Consider the following 19084-nt stretch of genomic DNA (forward strand, 5'->3'; position numbering starts at 1 on the left):
AGCGACCCGGGCACCGACACCGAGGGGGTGCGGCCGCCCGCAGCCGCAGATCCCACTAGGGAGGTGACAGGCCCGGCGCACGACCGGGCACACCCGCGCCCAGGAACACCGCAGCGCCGCCGGCAGCCGGGGCCCCTCGGGCCGGCGAGCGCCCGGGTGACGCTGGGGGCTCTCGCCCCCGCCGTCCGCCCCGGTTCCGGCCGCGGCCGCCCCTCCCTCGCCGGGCGGGCGCGTCACGCGCGGTCGCCGTGGTTTCCGGGTCGCACATGAAGGCGGAAGCCGCTGGCGGAGGCCGCCGCCGCCGCTCTCGGTAGGTGGCTGGGGCGGTGGCGGAGGGGGGAGAGGAGCGCAGGCCCCGGTTGGTGCCGGGGAGGCCGCGCCCCGCAGCTGGCCCCGGCGTTACCCGTTCCCCCAGGGGGGGCTGAGCGCCGGAGCCTATCCCGGCGAGGCCCCCCGAGGCGAGGCCCGAGCGGGTGAGGCGGTGTTCCGCTTCCCCCTGCTCGCCGCAGGGATGCCCAGGGCCGGGGGCACGGGGGGTGGGCATGGGCGAGGGGCCGTCAAGTGCAATGGCCAGAGCAGGTCTGGGGCGCAGCGCGGCAGGCACCGGGGCAGGGTCTGCCAGCCCCACCGCCAGCTGCAGGGCCGCCCTCGTCCCAGCGAGGCCAAGGCAGCCCCTTGCCAGGGCCCTGCCGCCCACACGAAGCCACCGAGGCCACCCCAGCCAGGCCACGGCTGGAGCCAAGGCCCTGCTGCTGCATGAAGCCCCTGAGGATGCCCTGGCGCGGTCGACGCCAGGACCCGTGTCCCTGCGCAAAACTGCCTGGGCTGCCCGCCTGGGAAGTGGGATGAGCAAGTGGGAGGATATCGGGTGTCGGGACCTGCAAAGGCGTTTTCAACAGGGGAAGAGAAAGTAAAACCAGAAGCGTGCTTGAACTGGCTTTCAGCTCTTCATCACAGGGTTAGTCTAGAGTCAGGATGTGCGACTCCAGGTAGCCTTCCTCTGCACAGAAAACTGCTCATTCTGTGTTCCTGATCGGGAAGTGTATAAGTTACAGGGAAGAAAAAAAAAACCAAACACAAAGATCCCTGCAGGAATGAAATTAATGTGGTGAATAATATGAATGAATTAATGTTTGAGACAGAAATCGGAGCTGGAACGTGCTGGAAGAGCCCTTTACTTTCTTCCAGGTCACTTAATTGTTGTATTTGGCATAGAATTAATGCTTTCTAATTTTTTTCCTCCTTGTATTTTAGACTATTAAAAATTCATTATGTGGTTTAAGCAGTTCAACAAAGCAGGTTCAAGTAAGTCTTGCCAACTAGCTGAGTCTCTCAAGATTCATAGAACATATACCATTGGCTAATTTATAAACTGTCAATTTTGGCATAGTTATTACTTAGAGCACTTGATCCTGTAGAAGCTTCATTTAAAAAAGTGGTGGTGTTCTTATTATGGAAAAGACACTAGGATTTTTGAGGGGCTTTCTAAGAATTCTTGGGATAATTAAAACAATTCTGTCAAAAGAATATATTCCTCACATATTTACCAGATCTGTCTGGACATGGAACTAAACACTACCTCCTGATTCTGGAAGAAGCTGGAGCCTTAATGATAGGCCACTTGTTTTTAGGGTAAGCAGGTACACCCTGCCTGAATATAGTTGGTTAACGCTCCTTCCTTCAAACACAAGCAATCACTGCATCCAAACAGAACATGACTGTTGAAAGACTCAGATGAAAAGCAAATCTTGTTTCAAGATTAGGAACGAGAGAACAAAAAAAAAAGTAATAAGAGGTAATCAAACCCTTAAAAGATAATGAGGCCATACGAAAAAGCATTTAGCACTGTATTTAATTTTTGTTTTCCTTATTACAATTTCTTGGTAGCATTTGGGTCACAGGCCACCTCACAAAAATGCACCACAGAAAACTTTACAGTTCTATGAATTTGGGTGAGTTGCAAATTACTCATGGATAAGGCAAAATATTCAAGTTAGAAAGCTCATACTCTTTAGGTTATGCTACTGTTTATGGGGAAAAATATTTTTAAATATTTCTATACTTAAATATAGATACCTTTCATGGGAGTTTTAAATATACATATTAAATATGAGATGTTTTAGTCTTGATATGTCTTAGAAATAACTTGTAATAGGCTTAGGGACAAAAAAAAAGCCACAACAGGTGTTTGCTTCTGAAAGGAATGAATGCCAAAATTTGAGAGACAGCATAGTTTGCAAAAGCTGTTTCCCAAACCATGCCTTTTGGTTTCCTCTGACACTTCAAGTGTACTACTAATGCTAGAAACTGAAAACGGCTCAGAAATTCAACCCAGAGTGATGTGCTTGCATATGTCCATTAGTGACTTAAAGAAATGTGGTTTGTATAGACCTAGCACAAGCATCTCATCATTTGATGAGTGTTCAAAACTAATGTTGAGATATTATATACTACCAGATGTCTGTCTGTCTGTCTTTTTGTGGTCAAAAGGAGTTGTTTGGGTTGTTTCCCACATTTGCAGAAGGTTCCTCAAGTGAAGTGGTATTTCAGGAAAGAGATTTTTTTTTGCACAGTTGTGAATGCGTAGAGGGATAATTCTGAAAGAAGCACTGCTGAGCAAAGCTTCTGTTTTTCCTTCACCCCTCTTCTTTTCCCTTTTTCTTCAAAAAGCATGAAACTGGCTTAAGTCTTTTCTATACATAATGGTGTACTCAGTTATCTTCTATGTAGCAAACAGCCTTACAAGTACCCCTTACAAATTATGATATAGTTAGTGAATTATTCCAGTATTTGCCCTCCAGTTAGAATAAACAATAGTTTTGCTTTTCAATTTACATTGTTTGTGGCATCACATCTGTTTTCTGAACTATTTTGGCAGGCACGCAGCTGCCTCCCCATTCTGCACACTCCCTGACTAGTTGATCTATTTGTTTGTGTGCCCTCTGCCCTGTTAAAATTCTGGTACATAGCCAGGTTCTGCCTATTTGTATTTGCAACCCCTGAGAGTCAGCGTAAGTAGCATTTTGCTCTAGTCTTGTATCTTGTTTTCTTGTCATGCTTTCAGCTGAAGCCTGGCTTAGATCCTAATTTGTGTTACTCCCTAGGGAGAGATGAAGGTGTGGGAAGCCTTAGGGCACAGATTTTAAACTTCCTTCAACACACTAAGGCTTTTAAGGGTCTAATTACTTGGATCACAATCAGCACGCCATAATGGTTGCTCTGTATTAGAAAAAAGTTATGAAGACTATGGCCTGCAAGAAAGAGGAAGAGCTGCAACTGAGGGGCATCAGCAAGCTTTAAGAATGGACCAAAAGGAACCACATAAATTTCAATAGCAAAAGTGAAGTCATGCACCTGGGTCGCAGTAACTCCATATATCGGAGCAGGTTGGAGACAAGCCTGGCTAGAAGTCAGCTTTGCAAGAAAAGAGCCTGGGGGTCCTGATGAGCAGTAAGTTGAATATGATTCCTCCAACAGGGACCAATTTCATACTGGGCTGTGTTAGGAAGCGCATAGTCAGTAGGTCATGGGAAATTATTATTTCCCACTCCCATTCAGCATCTATAAGCCCACAGAACCTGAATACCATGCCCAACTTTGAGCTCCATGCTGAAAGAAAAACCTGTGAATTCAGTGGAGGACCACCATACAGGGCAGGAGCACATACAAGGAGATAAAAGCGCAAGACAAGAAGGCTGGGTTTGTTCAATACAGAGAAGAAAAGGCTAAGGGGAGAGCCAGTTGCCATTTTTTAAGCTATCTAATGGGTACAGGAAAATGTAGAGCCGAACTCTTCTTTGTGGTGCACAGTGCCAAGGATGAGAGGCATGTGTCACAAATTGCAGGAAAAGAAATTCAGAGAGGGTAAAGAAGAAAACAAATTTGACGGTTAAGCACTCAGTTTTCCAGTTATTGATAAGGATGGAGATTCTGCACTTGACTAGACAAGGCTCTCAGCATCCTGATCCGATTTTGAAGTTTTCCCTACTTTGAGCAGGAGATTGGACCAGAGACCTCCCAAGTTTCTTTCCAGCCTAAATTATTCCACAATTCTAAGAAAGCATGGGACCCCCACCAAGCTTGAACCACCTGTCCATATGGCAGTAAGCTAAACAGATTTGGATACCTGACACCAGCAAGCTGTAGTTTATTTTGGGCACAGCTGATGCACAAGAAAATATCACTATCTGCATCTTTCTAGAGATGTAACTGACAGCCACAAGCTCTTCAATACAAAAATGTCTGAGTTTCCATAGAAACTAATTTGGATAATCCTTCCTGTACCCAGCCAGTAGAGAATCTCTACAGTAGAGAATCAAGGCTGTCAGCTCAACTACAAAAAAAAACAAAACCCACACACCCCCCACACACTAGCAAGCATCACTGTATGACATGGATGCTAGTCATAGAAGGGGTGAATACTTGTCTAGGTATATATCATATCATGCAATACCAATAACAGACTTCAGCGCTGTAAATTATCTACACTATGGTTAAAGCACAAGATCAGTGCGCAGCATATGTCACCAGAGAATAAAGGCTGAGTATATCTATAATGGCAGCAGGATGCATCCAGGACATATGCCCTGACCCAGCTGCTGGGAAGTGCTCCCAGGTACAACACAGATACATTCTTAGGGTAGCAGGACTCCATTCTCAATCTCAGGAAGCGTATACTGTAAGCAATGTGAATTCCCACTCCCCAGAATGTTCTTTACTGGAGCAGCACACAAACACCTTGGTGTAACAATTGCTCTGCACTTACAAATTCAGGTAGGACAGACACTGCATTCTCTTCCACCACATCTATTTTACCATGCCTTTGACTTTTCCTTTCCCCATTCTAGTTTCCCCATTCCTATACCCTGTGTTCTTAAAAGGATGAGGATTTTCAGTGAGCACAAGAGCAAGCCAGCATACCAATCTCTCATCATTTTGCCATTTGAATGATCAAGCCACAATCCATTCCCTCAATTCCTCCTGGAATTGGTCCCAGTACCAACCTCCACAGTCATAAACCAAATACCTTTGCTGTGAAAGCAAGTATTCTGTCATTGATCAGAGAGGGGACTTTGTTAAAAAACTGAACCACAAATCTTGTCGTGTACAGATAAGCAATTATTTCAGTTGAATAATCAGAAGCCTCACTAAGACTTGTACCTTTTCATAGAAGTAATATGCAGAAACGTTGTGGTAATGGAATTTGAATGCAAGACAATCACATAGAGCTATCAGCAAGCCACTGAGATACTGTAGCTTCCACTGTGGCCAAAGTTTATTACAAGAGACCACTAGTGATACAATGAACTTTGAATATAGTACAGGAAATAAAAGGAAATACTAGATTTCCTTCATGCTCCCTACATATCTACTGTTGCAAGGCATGGCTGCTTTCTGCTGGTTCCTAAATGGAATCCAGGCACAGAATATAGAACATTTCAGTCTATTGAAAAAGAGCAGTCATGTCCTTCTAGGTACCTCTAGGGTTTTGCAATTTATGGGGGATTTTTGTTTTGTTTTAGTTGGTTTTTTTTAAAATCCTTGATTTGAAGTGACCAAACAGTGCATGTCTTCCTACATTAGCACTGCCTATAAAAATACACATACAATTACTGACCTCATATGCCTCCCTCCTCTTTATGTACTGGGCACTCAATTGTAATACCCTAAAATTAATCACTACATTAACCCATGTCCTCTAAAAGACAAATGCAAACCAACATAACTGCAGTCTCAAATACCTTGTGCAGCCAACTAAGAAAATCTCTAGTGTGATTTCTCTGCAGTTTCAAAGTGGTTGGAACAAGGACTTGCCTTCCCTTGTTTCTGGAGACAGCATTCCACAGCAAATGAGACAATACTTTTTATCTTTGCTAGTGTTAAAGAAGCACAGCGAACAGTCCTTCATCTCTTCCTCCTTAGGATCAGTCCTGCAATACTCAGCCACTGAATCCCACTGTTAACAGCTGATCAGCACTGAGAAACTTGACAAGAGAAGAGGAAAAAAAATACTTAGATTTCTAGGAACTTGGTCAGTCACAGAGCAAGTTTCTCAATAACGGAAGTAAGAGAACAGAGAGGCCTCAAGAACATCCTCCAAGCCCCCTTCCGGTAGAGAGGCTCAGGATAGAGGGACCTTAACTGCATGGTTCAAGGGACTGGGCATTTACATTAGCTAGCAAGGGCCTGCCTACAGCTCCTTCATTTACAGGGACAGATATGCCAGCCGGTGAAAATAGCCCTAAAAGCCAGCAAAGTTCGTTGAGTGGTCAGGAAGAAAGAACAGTAAATAGAAGGTTTTCCGCAGTATGCAAGAAGCTGAACAAACCTGTTCTGTCTTTCCATTCAGAGCTGTACTGCTTGTACTACATTTAGCTTTTTTTTTTTTAAAGGACAATACCGATTAAGCAAAATACAAGTTTGAGAAGATGGGGTTAAATTATTTTCAGCTAAAAATATACAGAGATTATTCAATAAAGTGCCCTGCTATTTTTAAGATTGATGGACACTTAAAAGGCATAACAATTCCTAAATACATCAACAGTCATTCCCCCCCACCCAGCTGGTACACCACACTTAAAATAGCACACTTCCACTGTTTGGGCTACCAGATTTTTAGACAGCAACAAAGGCACAAAGCACACAGGAGAAAGGTTATAGTTAGACCACACAGCCTGAGAAGCAAGGTGCTGTGCCAACACCAATACCCCTCCCCAGCAAATTTGTAGTCAGCATTTAGAACAATATTGAGAGACATACACTAAACTATCAGTCACCAAGCATACTGCATTTAATCCAGAAAACCTGAATGCCAAAACCACCCCACTTTTCTTTCAAAGAAGCCCACAACACAACCCTACTAACCCTGCTTCAACGACCACTCTTTGTAACTTCCTACCCACCCAACCCCAGCTGCTCCTTGTACAGCTATTCCGAAGGTGAGGGTACTCGCTAATTGGCTAAGCGAATCTTGCTGGCCATCTCCCACAAGCCTTCCTTGTCTTAATGGTCTTGTCTACAGCTCCTAAGACTACCTAGGTATGAATTAAGAGGCTTTCCTTGGCTTTTGGCTCAGAGAAGATGACTTAAGCACCTATGTCAGTCAGACATCATGCATTAATACCATAATTTTAGAAGTAGGCAACAATTCATAAAAATCATAGCAGTGAGAATTTTTCTAGAGTAGTCTGTTACCACTGGTTAAACCTATGGCAATAGGCACTCATACTTATTTATGAGCCTTGAAGCCTGATTTAGGAGAGTAGGGAGATACACGTGACAGGATATAGGTTCTCTGAGTAGCCACATTAAGAAACTTCATGTATCCATGTACAAAAAGAGCTTATGAGTGCTGGCAAGTTTTAGACCACATACACTGTACCTGCTCAGTAGTATTTCACCCTTTTTCCACAGTAGTGTCAGTATTCAACCTACATACCCAAAATTGGCTAGCAGCAAATAACTGTGGATGGCAAAATACTCACAGGTAGAGTGCTGAATTTCCATATCATAGTGGCTCTGTGCTCCAGACGTACAAGGCAGCTTTTGTATTGGTGTACATTTATGAGTGACTGCCCTGAAGACAGTCCAGCTCACAAGTGACAACCAAGATACAATCCATGGGCAAAAGTTAAGAACAAGAAGTAGAGACTGCCAAAATTCAGAAGATAGGGCTTAGCAAAATACCTGTAGGCTCAGCTGTTGACTAGCCAAAAATTGGCTGTGGAGGATGGTTCCTGTGTTCCAGCACCTGTGTTTGACCACACTGGGCTTACCACCAGTCAGCTAGAAGAGCTGGTTTGTTCAGCTATTGTTGTTGTTGGGATAATTCAAGTCCGTATCTAGTAGAACGTTAGTGAGATAAACTCCCTGCAGATGTCCAAGACAGCCCTATTTGTCACTGAAAGCTCTTCAGATACTAATGCTCATACAGGCTTCAGAATCCCTGAATTACTTCTAATATTTTTTTTTAATTTACTCTCTTTCATAATACCATTTGGTATTATGAAAGAACCATCCTGGTTCCAGTTACCATATTTGTAAAATCGAACTCCTTCTGGGGCTTTACTTGCGGAAAGCTTCACCCCCTTTCTGCTCCTTTTTAAGATCATTTGGATACAGAATGTATTCTGAATAGTAACTGTCTACAGTTATATTAATTAAAGATAGATTTAAATAAAGGATTGGCATGGTTGTACAGATTTCTCACTCTACCCTGCATGTATCTCTCTCTCTCTCGGGAAACCACCTCTCCTACAACACATTTCTTTGCTAACACTTGTTACACGGGTTTAATGGCTCATGTAGTTTTAATATATCTCGCTTTTTCCTCCTTAGCCTCTCTTCCACCAATGGCTACACGCTACAAGATTGCATCAAAGGTCATACTGTTTCGCCTACCCAACAAAAGTCTTTGAATTCAGAAAATAGTTCATTTGTTACATTTACTTCTGCTTTTTGATGCAATTATTTTACTCTCATAGAGACTTCTTTTGATATAGCTCTCTAAGTTGCTGAAAAGATACAACCTTTTTTGGGGCATTAACCACATTAACTCATGAGTGTTAACCACACTAAATCACATTAACAGAGTTAATGTGGTTTATCTGAATCTGTTCCTTGTTTGGACCATATCTCACCCTACTTTGCTTTTGGCACATTTATTCCCTTTTAGTGAAATGGGAAATTTCTGATCAACATCCAGTAATACTCACTCCTTCACTTGCCTTTCTTACTATATTATCTCCCTTGCCTCAATCTATCACTTTTAGTATTCCCCGGGAGCAAATCAAATGATATAATAGTGTTTTGTCTGCTTCAAAAGCAGTCATCTTATTTCTAAGAAAAGCATCTACCTGTCATGAAAAATAATCCATTCCTCATCTCTTCAGCTGATGATGGATAGTTTCCCCTGTATAATCAATCTGAATGTGCTCCCTAGAAGGCTGCCTCATCAGAGCTCCTCTTCTGAGCTGGTTGTCTTGGTTTTGCTGGCAAAGAGCAGACAACCATTAATATGCTTTTTCAGTTTTTTTTCCATCCCATTTCCATCCCATGCAATGCCACCTAGCTTCCTTTTGTTTTGGACTGTGTAGAGTAACTTCCCTCAGGCAGAACAATAAACATTTTCATATTTCTTGGTGTCATCCAGATAGCTCCTTCCTCACTGACCATGCACAGAATACCTTGCAGTACTTCGAGAGATTTCCAATGCTGCATTCACTGTCTATGGCTGGCACAATTAAACAATGGTTCCACTTCTTCATTGTTTGTTTGGATTTGCTGGGTTTGTTCTGCTTTTGCTTCTCTGACTGCTGATAACCCCTTGTGACTATCCCTTGTGCCACTAAGCTATTTCCCAGGCCGCTGGAGGAGAGGCTATTTTAACTGTCTTAAGTAGCCATATCAGCTAAGTTATTTCCTTTTGCTAATGTGGTTTTTTTTTTAATGTGCTCTGACAACTGGATAGAGTGTAAGAGCTCTAACTGCTACAACTTCTGACATTCTTCAAAGACAATGGAAAGGGTAAATTACAGGATGGTAGAAGAGGACTCATGAGATTTTGAGAGCTTAACCATAGACATGAAACACAATCACTTCTTAAAGTCAAAGCTAGCTTTTTACAGGTGTTTCCCCATGTGCCATAGGGGACCTTCCTACAGTGTCAATGGCAGCCCTAGAAAAAGGTACAGGATAGCCCTCTACAGTGCCTACGCTGGAGGAAATACCCTCTCTTTGCAGGGAATCATGATGAAGTGAAAAGCAGTTGTGCATGCTAGCTTGAAGTTGTCACAATAAAGAAACTTACTTTGAAGCCTGCAGTTTCATATAGTATTTTGTAGAATGATAGATGGAAATGTGCTCAGCTAAGGAAAATGAAAAAGCAAAGACAAGGAGAGAGGAGAACTTTCAGATTCCGGGGTAAAATATCAAAAGAAAGAGTGAAGGTGCAATTTATATTGCAACAAAGTTATCTGAGGATATTAGACAACTTGGAGTTTGGCAAAAATTATGTCAGTTTTGTTCTTTGTTATACATTCCAGAAATGCAAAGGAAACAAGGAAACAAGGGGTTCTGGTAATGCGTTGAGAAGTGAAACTCCTGCTAAGAAAAAAAAAATATCCCCACATGCTACATACTCTGAGTCTTGGACTAAAAACCCAAGAGTTAGCATACTTGTTTGAAAAACCATGTTCTGCCAGTTTGGTGTACTGATATACACCTGTCTATTTTCAGTGTCATCATTCAGAACAATTTCTTCAGGGTAGAACTGTCTCTCCGTTGACTGAAAAGTTGGTTTGATTTATTTACTGTGACAGGTGGGGGTCAGAAGACCATTCGTAAAGCAAAAGGCACAAACCTTTGCTGATTCTGTTGTCTCACAGATTTCATTCTGCTACAGCTGGTGGCTGAGCATTTCTGCCTGGGATGGCGGAAGATCAGGAGCTGACTCAGCCACACAAAGCTCAACTCGAGCCCTCCCTTCAGCAGCGCACCAGCAACACATACCGCAGTGCAGAGCACTCTCAGGCCTTGCTCAGTGGCTTGGTATCTCTCCGAGACAGCAGCATCCTCTTCGATGTAGTTCTGGTAGTGGAAGAGAAACCTATTGAGGCTCATCGCATACTTCTAGCTGCATCCTGTGACTATTTCAGGTACACTTCAGTACGGCAGTAACAAGTATGTGTCTGAATGTTACTCAAACCTGCAACATCCAAATCTTCTGTCTTGGCACACTGCTTCTGAATGTAAAATTAGACCCATAAGATGGAGCTGAATGTGTTTCAAAATACTAAGTATGGCTTTATTCATCTCTCTGTTATTTCCCTACAGAAATAAAGCTCTTGTTCCTGCACACTGAGCCTACCTCCACTAAATTCACTGCCTGTGGTACTTGGAGGTATATAAAGAGGCAAGACTATCTGAACAGGTGTCTTCTGCATAAATACACTCTGGGTGGCTTTTAACATATTCTTAGCATTGTAAGACTTTGCCCATTGTGGTGATCATTTCATAATACACAAAAAGTCACTGGAAGTAACTCCTCTGTTATGTGCCTATAGTGTGACTCACTGTCCATTAAATCAGGCACTCCCTTGGTCAATTTGACTAGCCGTTTCTTGAACTGACTTAATTTTCATAGAGCAAACAAACAAATCCCAAGGCAATCCAGACAAACTTCTAACTGGAGGAAGAACTGCTCTAGCTTAGAAGAAATTCCTACAGTCCCAAGTTCTTCTGTTTTTCCTCTTCCCCCACACCCAGAGTATCTGCCTCTGCCCATTGACTATCCATATGTACTGGGTCTCTATTTAAAGTCCATCAGCTGTGAATTGTACCTTTCAGATGGCCCTTCCCTTACTGTTTTCCTGCAGAATGAAGAGTATTACCTTCTTAGGTCGTAGAGGCCTGAACTCTTTGTATGATTGACTTAGAGAAGAGGAAATCCCATAGAAGTGTCTGGTTAGGTTTTTATCTTTCTGAGTATTTTTTATGTTCCCAGGACAACATAAGATAAGCAAACTGAAAATAGCTTCAATGCAAATCTGCCATAGCATGTGCCATTGTCTCTTTTACAGAGGAATGTTTGCAGGAGGACTGAGAGAGATGGAACAAGAAGAAGTTCATATTCATGGCATCTCCTACAATGCAATGTGTAAAATCTTGAACTTCATTTACACTTCTGAGCTGGAACTCAGTGTGAACAGTGTACAGGAAACCTTAGCTGCAGCCTGTCAGCTTCAGGTGAGGTACTGGGAGATGTGACAAAAAAAGAAGCAAGAAACAAAAGCAACAATGAAAGAAACAGAAAACATGGATATCAGGTTAGATGGAGGGTTAGGGGGTAAATAAGAGCATGGGTCTGATGAGAAGAATTTCTTTGGGATGCTGTATCCACTGGAACTAACTATGGAAGGGTAGGAACAATACTTGCACATCTCATCTGTGCCAATGGTTTTATTACTTATAAACATTTACCATTTCGTCTAGAGGACTATTTTATATAGCACTCACTCCACGATCTGCTTATGAAAGCTTCCCTGAAATAGAATACCTCTGGCCTGCGGTAGAGGACAGGGCTTGCTGCTCAGAAACTGTTGTGCTGCTCAAGATCTTTCCCCAGATTGAGTCCACAGGCATATAACCTCCCCTGACCCCGACACTACAGGAAATCCTACCACCATGGTTTCTGCACTAAGTGCAGAGTTCATGTGCCTTTAAGACAAATTTTTTTCTCTAATTTCCCCTGCAGCTAACCGCTGCACACGACTTTGGTACTAAATCTTAAACTTTCTGAATGCTTGCTTTGGTTGGTTTCTACACACTGAGCACTACTTTGTTAGCAGAGGGGGTCTTGGACGACAGCAGTTAGTTCTTTATTTGCCAGTAGTCCCTCTTGCCAGATACAACTTCAAATTGTATTCAGAAGACAACACGAAATATTCATTTTCCTTTCAAATGGCTTCCTGTGCTCTTGAGTGATGCAGATATATTTGTTACAGATACAATATATCTTTGATACAGTATGTTTATAGTGCTCTGAAAGAACAATTACAGAGTGACTGTAAACCTGGCTTTCACCATGTCCTCCATGCCTTCTGTTTTCATGACTGCCTCCCAGGCAGCCATGCTAACAAACCAGGCAGCCTGGCTGTCCAGTGTCCCATGTGTCTTGGAAGACACATTGCCGCTGCACCTGAAGCCAAACTCATAGGCTTGCACTATAGTGTGGCTAGAAGATCTACATGATATTCATCTGCGTTGAGTTCTTTTTCACTGGAGAAAGGTGAATTGGGGCAGGTGAACATGGTGATCAGACTGCGAGGAGAGCAGTCATCTTGTGGACAACTTTCTTACAGTCATCCCAGGCTTCTGTCACCTGTCTCTTGAGTGTGAGGCAAGCGGTGTCTGAAATGAAAAATATCTCTCTCTTGCAGATCCCAGAAGTCATTAAGTTCTGTTGTGATTTTCTCATGTCCTGGGTAGACGAAGAGAACATCCTCGACGTATACAGACTAGCTGACCATTATGACTTGAGACATTTGAGTGATCAGCTGGACTCCTACATTTTGAAGAACTTTGCAGCTTTCTCAAGGACACAAGTATACCGACAGCTACCTTTGCAGAAGGTGTACTCCCTTCTCAGCAGCAACCGTTTGGAGGTTAACTATGAGTTTGAAGTTTATGATGGGGCACTTTTTTATCATTATTCTCCAGAGCAACTGGAAGCAGATCAGGTCTCCCTGATGGAGCCTCTTAAGCTACTTGAGACAGTTCGTTTTCCTCTGATGGAACCCCAGATCCTGCAAAGGCTTCATGACAAATTAAGTCCATGTCCTTTAAAAGATACAGTCGCAGATGCATTAATGTACCACAAGAATGAATGTCTTCAGCCAATGCTTCAGAGCTCCCAGACACAGCTGAGATCAGAGTTCCAGTGTGTAGTGGGATTTGGAGGGATGCATTCTACTCCATCCATTGTCCTCAGTGATCAAGCCAAATATCTGAACCCCTTGTTGGGAGAGTGGAGGCACTTTACAGCTGCACTAGCCCCCAGAATGTCCAACCAAGGGATTGCTGTTCTCAATAATTTTGTATATTTAATTGGCGGAGACAACAATGTAAGTGGTTTTCGAGCTGAGTCAAGGTGTTGGAGGTAAGATAAGGATAATCCTGCTATTATTTTTATTACCACCCTGTTGCACCATCTCTGAGTCAGCAAGCCAGTAGCGCGGTCTGTACGCTTGCTAGCCGAAGGATTAGGAACTAAGCAGGAGCTTCACTGAAAGAAAACACAAGAAATAAAGAAATGAGCCTCATAGTAACAAGAAGCCTCCAGCAGTGCTTATGGGACAAAGCCAAGCCTGATAGGGTAGAAACAGCTACTCATTCAAGAGTATTACATGTGCTACTTTCTGCCTGTGGGAGGGGGGAAGTATTAAAGGTGTGGGAAGCAGTAATGAGCCTAGAACCCTAGATTTTCTAGATGCTCTTGAACTAGGATTTTCTAGAAGTCCTCTGTGTGTAGTTTTGGTCCCAATACAAAGGGATTTAGCTACCAAAAAGGGTTTTTAAATAAAATGCTATTACTGGTTGATTTTCAAGAATTTGTGTGCACAATAGCAGCATTCCAGGGTCCTCTTATATTCTTCTGTGCCAGGCAAAAGAGCAGGAGGAAGGATCAGGTTTAGATCTTCATGTCCATTACATTGCAAAAACAGATATAAACCCTTTTGTCTTTATATTGTGGTCATTTTTACTAGTTTTAGCTGAGTTATCCTTATTTTATGGCATGCATAGTTTCACTTCACAACCAGTTTTCTCTGTAACTAAAATTTCCAGACCAGATAGATATTTTGATCTGAAAGTGAATCATGAGGTTCACTTTGAGCAGCAGATATTTGGGAAAAAGAATCACCACCACATATTTATGCCCTTCGTGGACTCTTGAAGATCCAGATTCAGTCTTTGTGCTAATTTTAGACTCTTTTACCTTGTAGAAAGGCTTTGTGCAAGCAGAGATTTTGATATATAACCTGACAGCAGTGTATAAGATAATGGAAAACCTAGGCTTTTATAGCATGATTATGTCAGCTAAAATACATCTTCTAAAAATAGAATAAAACAACTTTGCTAATAATAAAATGCTGACAAGGCCAAATTTCACTCCACTTACTGAGCTCAATTTCAGCCAAAGACAGTGCAGTAACCCACATTTGTGGTGCTGTCTGGTATTCCAGCAATGATTCTGTGGCTGTATGAGTAACTTTGATCCCATTCTTTGACAAGGTATGACCCGCGACACAACAAATGGTTCCAGATCCAGTCCCTACAGCAAGAGCATGCTGACCTCAGTGTTTGTGTTGTGGACAACTATATATACGCCGTCGCAGGCCGAGATTACCATGAAGACTTGAGGGAAGTGGAGAGGTATGACCCTAAAAGCAACACTTGGGAATATGTGACACCTCTGAAGAAGGAGGTAAGGAGTGCATTAGCCACACACACTACTACAGTTCCCCAATTCCTGATTCAATCTTTTTAGATGCTTTTCTCATGTGTAGCTTTAAATTTGCTGATATTCGGATGGGAAACAGTAGCCTCTGTATATGGGATAAATGAATATCAAGAAAGGAGAATAATAATATATGTAAATTACATTTTGAGGTTAAATACTTATTTTTCCTGTTTTCTTGTTGTTTTCCCCTGCACCTTTATTGTGTTAATCCTTAAAACCATTTAAAATTGAACACATAACCTCTGGCAACAGGAAGTTCCCTTTCCTCCTAGGCAGGTAAACTACACAGTAGCACAAGCTTCTCATTTACAGTCCTGACAACATGCTTTCCTCCTGATCAGAGAGATAATGCCCCAGTAAGAAGGTACATCAGTTTCTATAGACCAGTTAGCTCCTGGACACAGAACTGAGATTGGGTAACAAGTTCTGGTGACAATAGCTTATGTGATGCAGAATCACATCTCAGACAGCTAACGTAAGACCATTACCCATTTGAAATATGTGAGTGAATAGCTATCTTTTGTCATCAGTCCCATTTATCCTTCTAGAACAGCAATTGCCAAACTAGCAGTCGTGACCCCAGGAACCAGTGATATGGGAATTGGGGTTATGAGTGGAAAAGTTTGTTCTAAGTTCTAATGCTGCTAAAAAAGGCAAGAATTTCCATTTTCAGGTTAAAAGTGTTGCAAAGGAGGAAGATAAATACAAACAACTGTTTGATGAATCTTGGTGAGGGAAGAAAACTAAAATCCTGAGAAATCTTTAAAGAAACTATGCTGATTTCTACTACACCTTTTAAAAGCTTTGGGTCAGGTGACCAGCACAAAATAATATTTGTGATTTCATAATGCCTCTCAATTGAGAATCTCAGGACACCTTAAAAATATAAATATTACTGCCATTTTACAAAAGGGATGCAGAGGCAGAAGAGGATAAACAGCTTGCATGAGGTCACAAATAATAAATGTGTGTCAATGCTGAGAATATAACAAGCCTTAAGATCCAATTGAGTGCTACTAAGTAGTATATCTTGCATTCCTGATAACACTGCTTGTATAAGAAAAATCTCCAACAGAAAGGCTTCCAAGTAGACTAAGGAGAAAAGTAATAGTACGAAGGATCTTCTAATCAAGGAACAATAAAGAATGAGAACCCACTGCAGTTCTGGAAGTTTTAGAAATTCTAGTATATTTCATTGAGAAATTTACACTTACACCATAATCACCTAGAAAGGAATTGTCTATGATATTGATGTTGATATCTGTGTAACTCATGAAGAATGTCACTCCCTTAATGTCTATTCCATGCTTTGAAACTGGAAGAAATACAGAAATCCAGACCTCAACCTCTTGCTTTCCCATGTGGTGATACAGGTATATGCACATGCTGGAGCGGCACTGGATGGGAAGATGTATATTACTTGTGGGAGGAGAGGAGAAGACTATTTGAAGGAGCTACAATGTTATGACCCAAAGACTGACCGCTGGGACGTTTTAGCAGATGGTCCAGTGAGACGTGCTTGGCATGGGATGGCTGCACTGCTAGGAAAGCTCTATGTAATTGGAGGAAGCAACAATGATTCTGGCTACAGAAGGGATGTTCACCAGGTGAGAGCACGTCATACCTGTGTCTTTCTTGGAAGAGTCTGTTTCTTATGGATGCTTGCACTCTGATGTAATGTTTTTCTCCTACTCAGTATGCAAATAAAACTGTCTGCCCAGCAACAGCTACTGCACCAGCTCTCCCCTACTCAGTTGCAGAACTTGCAATGATTTATTTACTGCTGTCTGTCTTGAACGCATTGTCTAACCCACAAAGCATTAAAGCTCTAGCACTTGGAATTCTTACCAATTTTAAAACATCTTTGATAGATAACATTCATTGGCATGCACATATCCAATAAGTAGCACATCAACTAAATTTACTTTACATTGTCTTCTCACGTGCATTTTTTTCTAAGTCGAGGACTTTTGAATTACCAATGTGTAATTGCAGGACAGAGTTGTTAAGGTATGTTGGATGGCAGTTGTATAATGCAGTTAAATGTACAGTACCTGATAATAAGTGATGGCTGGAGAGAATTCTCTTGAGTCTTATTCCAGCTTCTAGAACTGCTGGAGACATGAAAAGAAGACACAAAAAGTAACTGCTCTTATAAAACCAATGAAGATGGCAGAATTAAATCTAGCTGAAAAGTGTATCTGAATGATAAAAAGTGCTTACAAATAAAAGCAGTTAGCCAAGTAGGTACCCAATGAAATCTAAAACTTCCCAACATATGGTGCAGAGACAGCTTAGCAAATTTGTCATATTTGTATCTTCCAGCACATTTTTTCCTAAAGCAAACAGATGCATAATGTCTGAGCTTATATTAGCATGTGTCCCCATCTCTTTCATTTTTGTATACATTTTTTGTATTACATACAGCTGTTACTCCAGCAGCAAGGTCAGAAGTTGTGATTCAAAGCTATATGGCAACTATGCACGGTTTTTTGCTGAGTGCTGTACTTCTACTACATAGTGGTACGCTCTCTCCATTATCAACACCCTGTCAAAAGACTGATGATATTGCATGGCTTCCTAGTTTGCCATATGGCCAGGCTCTGTCACTAAGATACAAGTTCGATTTTGACTAATCTCTTTCTCTTTTTTACAGGTTGCCTGCTATAGGCCGAGCACTGATCAGTGGACAAATGTATGTCCACTTCCTGCAGGACATGGAGAACCAGGTATTGCGGTCTTAGACAACAGGATCTATGTCTTGGGAGGCAGATCCCACAACAGAGGAATCCGCATGGACTATGTCCACATTTACGATGCAGAGAGAGACTGTTGGGAGGAAGGACCCCAGCTGGAGGATGATATTTCTGGGATGGCTGCCTGCGTCCTCACTTTGCCCAGGGCTATTTTAATGGAAACAGAGAAATGGTTCTCAGAATGGCATGCAGACCGTGTGAAGTATCACCTTGACTTTCCATCAGAAGTTATGAGCGTATCAGACTGGGAGGAATTTGACAATTCAAGTGAAGATTAGAAAACTTAAATATTTATTTTTTTGCCAGTGGATGAGCAAATTAAGGCTTGGAGAAAATACTTAGAGATTTTATATGTCTTTCTTATATACATAAATCAGTATTTAAAGGTTTGAAAAATAAGTGTTCTGCACAAAATGCCATTCACAGTCAATATCTGCCCATCTGCAAGTGTTCTGCACAAAATGCCACTTACAGTCAGTACCTGCTCACCTGCCAGAAAGCAGCATTTTTAAAGTAACCACAGAACTGCCATTTTTCCCCCAGTTAAAGTATAGAGGTTCTTTTGCTCTGAAAGAGACTTTTCTCAACCTTCAGCATGGACAGAAAAAAAGGCACAGAAGGCTCAGCTTGACTAGCTTCTTTCCTTCCAGCTTTTAGCTTGAAATAGCTTTTTGAGATTTTTTTTTCCTTTTCTTTTTGATACTAAAACTTCCTAGCCATCTTAACACAGGAAGGTAACACCTAGTGTCTCCCTCCTGTGCTAGGTGTCAGACAGCTTGATTGGTTTTTCAGCAAGATTGAACATACAGAAACAGGAACAGTAGCAAGAAAGTCTGAACCTTCATCTCATCTGGGCATGCAGCCATCTTTGTAACTGGGTTAGAGTCTGTGAACTGACACCCACTCCTGAACTTCTATACTGCAAGTTCTGTCAACACAGTAGAAAGAAGATTTCTAGAAAAAACTCTCTGTACAGAGTATGGCAATCTCATCATTCAACTGTCAGACATATTTGTTCACAAGCATAAATTAATAAATCCTTGTCAGAACTTTTTAACTACTGTCTCAGTTTTATTAACCGTGATGTGGAGTATGAAAGTTAGTGAGCTTAATTAGATCCTACAGTACTACATTAGTATCCGTGAAGTTACACCAGTTTGGGAGATGGACAATTTTTTTCATTCTTTTATTATACGTTTTAGAAGAGGATAAAGAGAGCAGAGATTGGTTTGCTACAGCATAAGAAAAAAGTAATAAGAAGGTAACTAGAGGTATTGAAGATTACATTGGTCCAAGGCTCTGCAGTAGC

At 42.0% G+C, this 19084-nt stretch overlaps 1 protein-coding gene across 10 annotated transcripts; it reads left to right on the top strand.

Annotated features, from left to right (window-relative positions):
• The first annotated feature begins 203 nt into the window (after positions 1 to 203).
• KLHL22 (kelch like family member 22) lies at positions 204 to 18832 on the top strand. 10 transcript variants are annotated; one of them, XM_075167894.1, is made up of 8 exons: positions 233 to 310; positions 1551 to 1632; positions 10386 to 10655; positions 11580 to 11745; positions 12939 to 13657; positions 14791 to 14983; positions 16393 to 16626; positions 17676 to 18832. In XM_075167894.1, exons 3-8 carry the CDS (start codon positions 10429 to 10431, stop codon positions 18051 to 18053), a joined length of 1917 nt encoding a protein of 638 aa, XP_075023995.1. In that variant the 5' UTR covers positions 233 to 310; positions 1551 to 1632; positions 10386 to 10428; the 3' UTR covers positions 18054 to 18832. The 10 variants fall into 10 exon arrangements, with proteins under 10 accessions (XP_075023994.1, XP_075023998.1, XP_075023995.1 ...); XM_075167898.1 differs by having other exon boundaries at positions 10403 to 10655; XM_075167893.1 differs by lacking the exon at positions 1551 to 1632 and having other exon boundaries at positions 204 to 310.
• The last annotated feature ends 252 nt before the right edge of the window (positions 18833 to 19084 follow it).

This window comes from Calonectris borealis, chromosome 18, assembly GCF_964195595.1.
Source record: "Calonectris borealis chromosome 18, bCalBor7.hap1.2, whole genome shotgun sequence".
Classification (NCBI taxonomy): domain Eukaryota; kingdom Metazoa; phylum Chordata; class Aves; order Procellariiformes; family Procellariidae; genus Calonectris; species Calonectris borealis.

Coding starts and splice junctions, on each gene's coding strand:
- KLHL22 (XM_075167893.1), top strand. CDS start 10,429: ATGGCGGAAGATCAGGAGCTGACTCAGCCACACAAAGCTCAACTCGAG. Junction 11,746..12,938: donor CTGCAGCCTGTCAGCTTCAG/GTGAGGTACTGG, acceptor TCTCTCTTGCAG/ATCCCAGAAGTCATTAAGTT. Junction 14,984..16,392: donor TGACACCTCTGAAGAAGGAG/GTAAGGAGTGCA, acceptor GTGGTGATACAG/GTATATGCACATGCTGGAGC.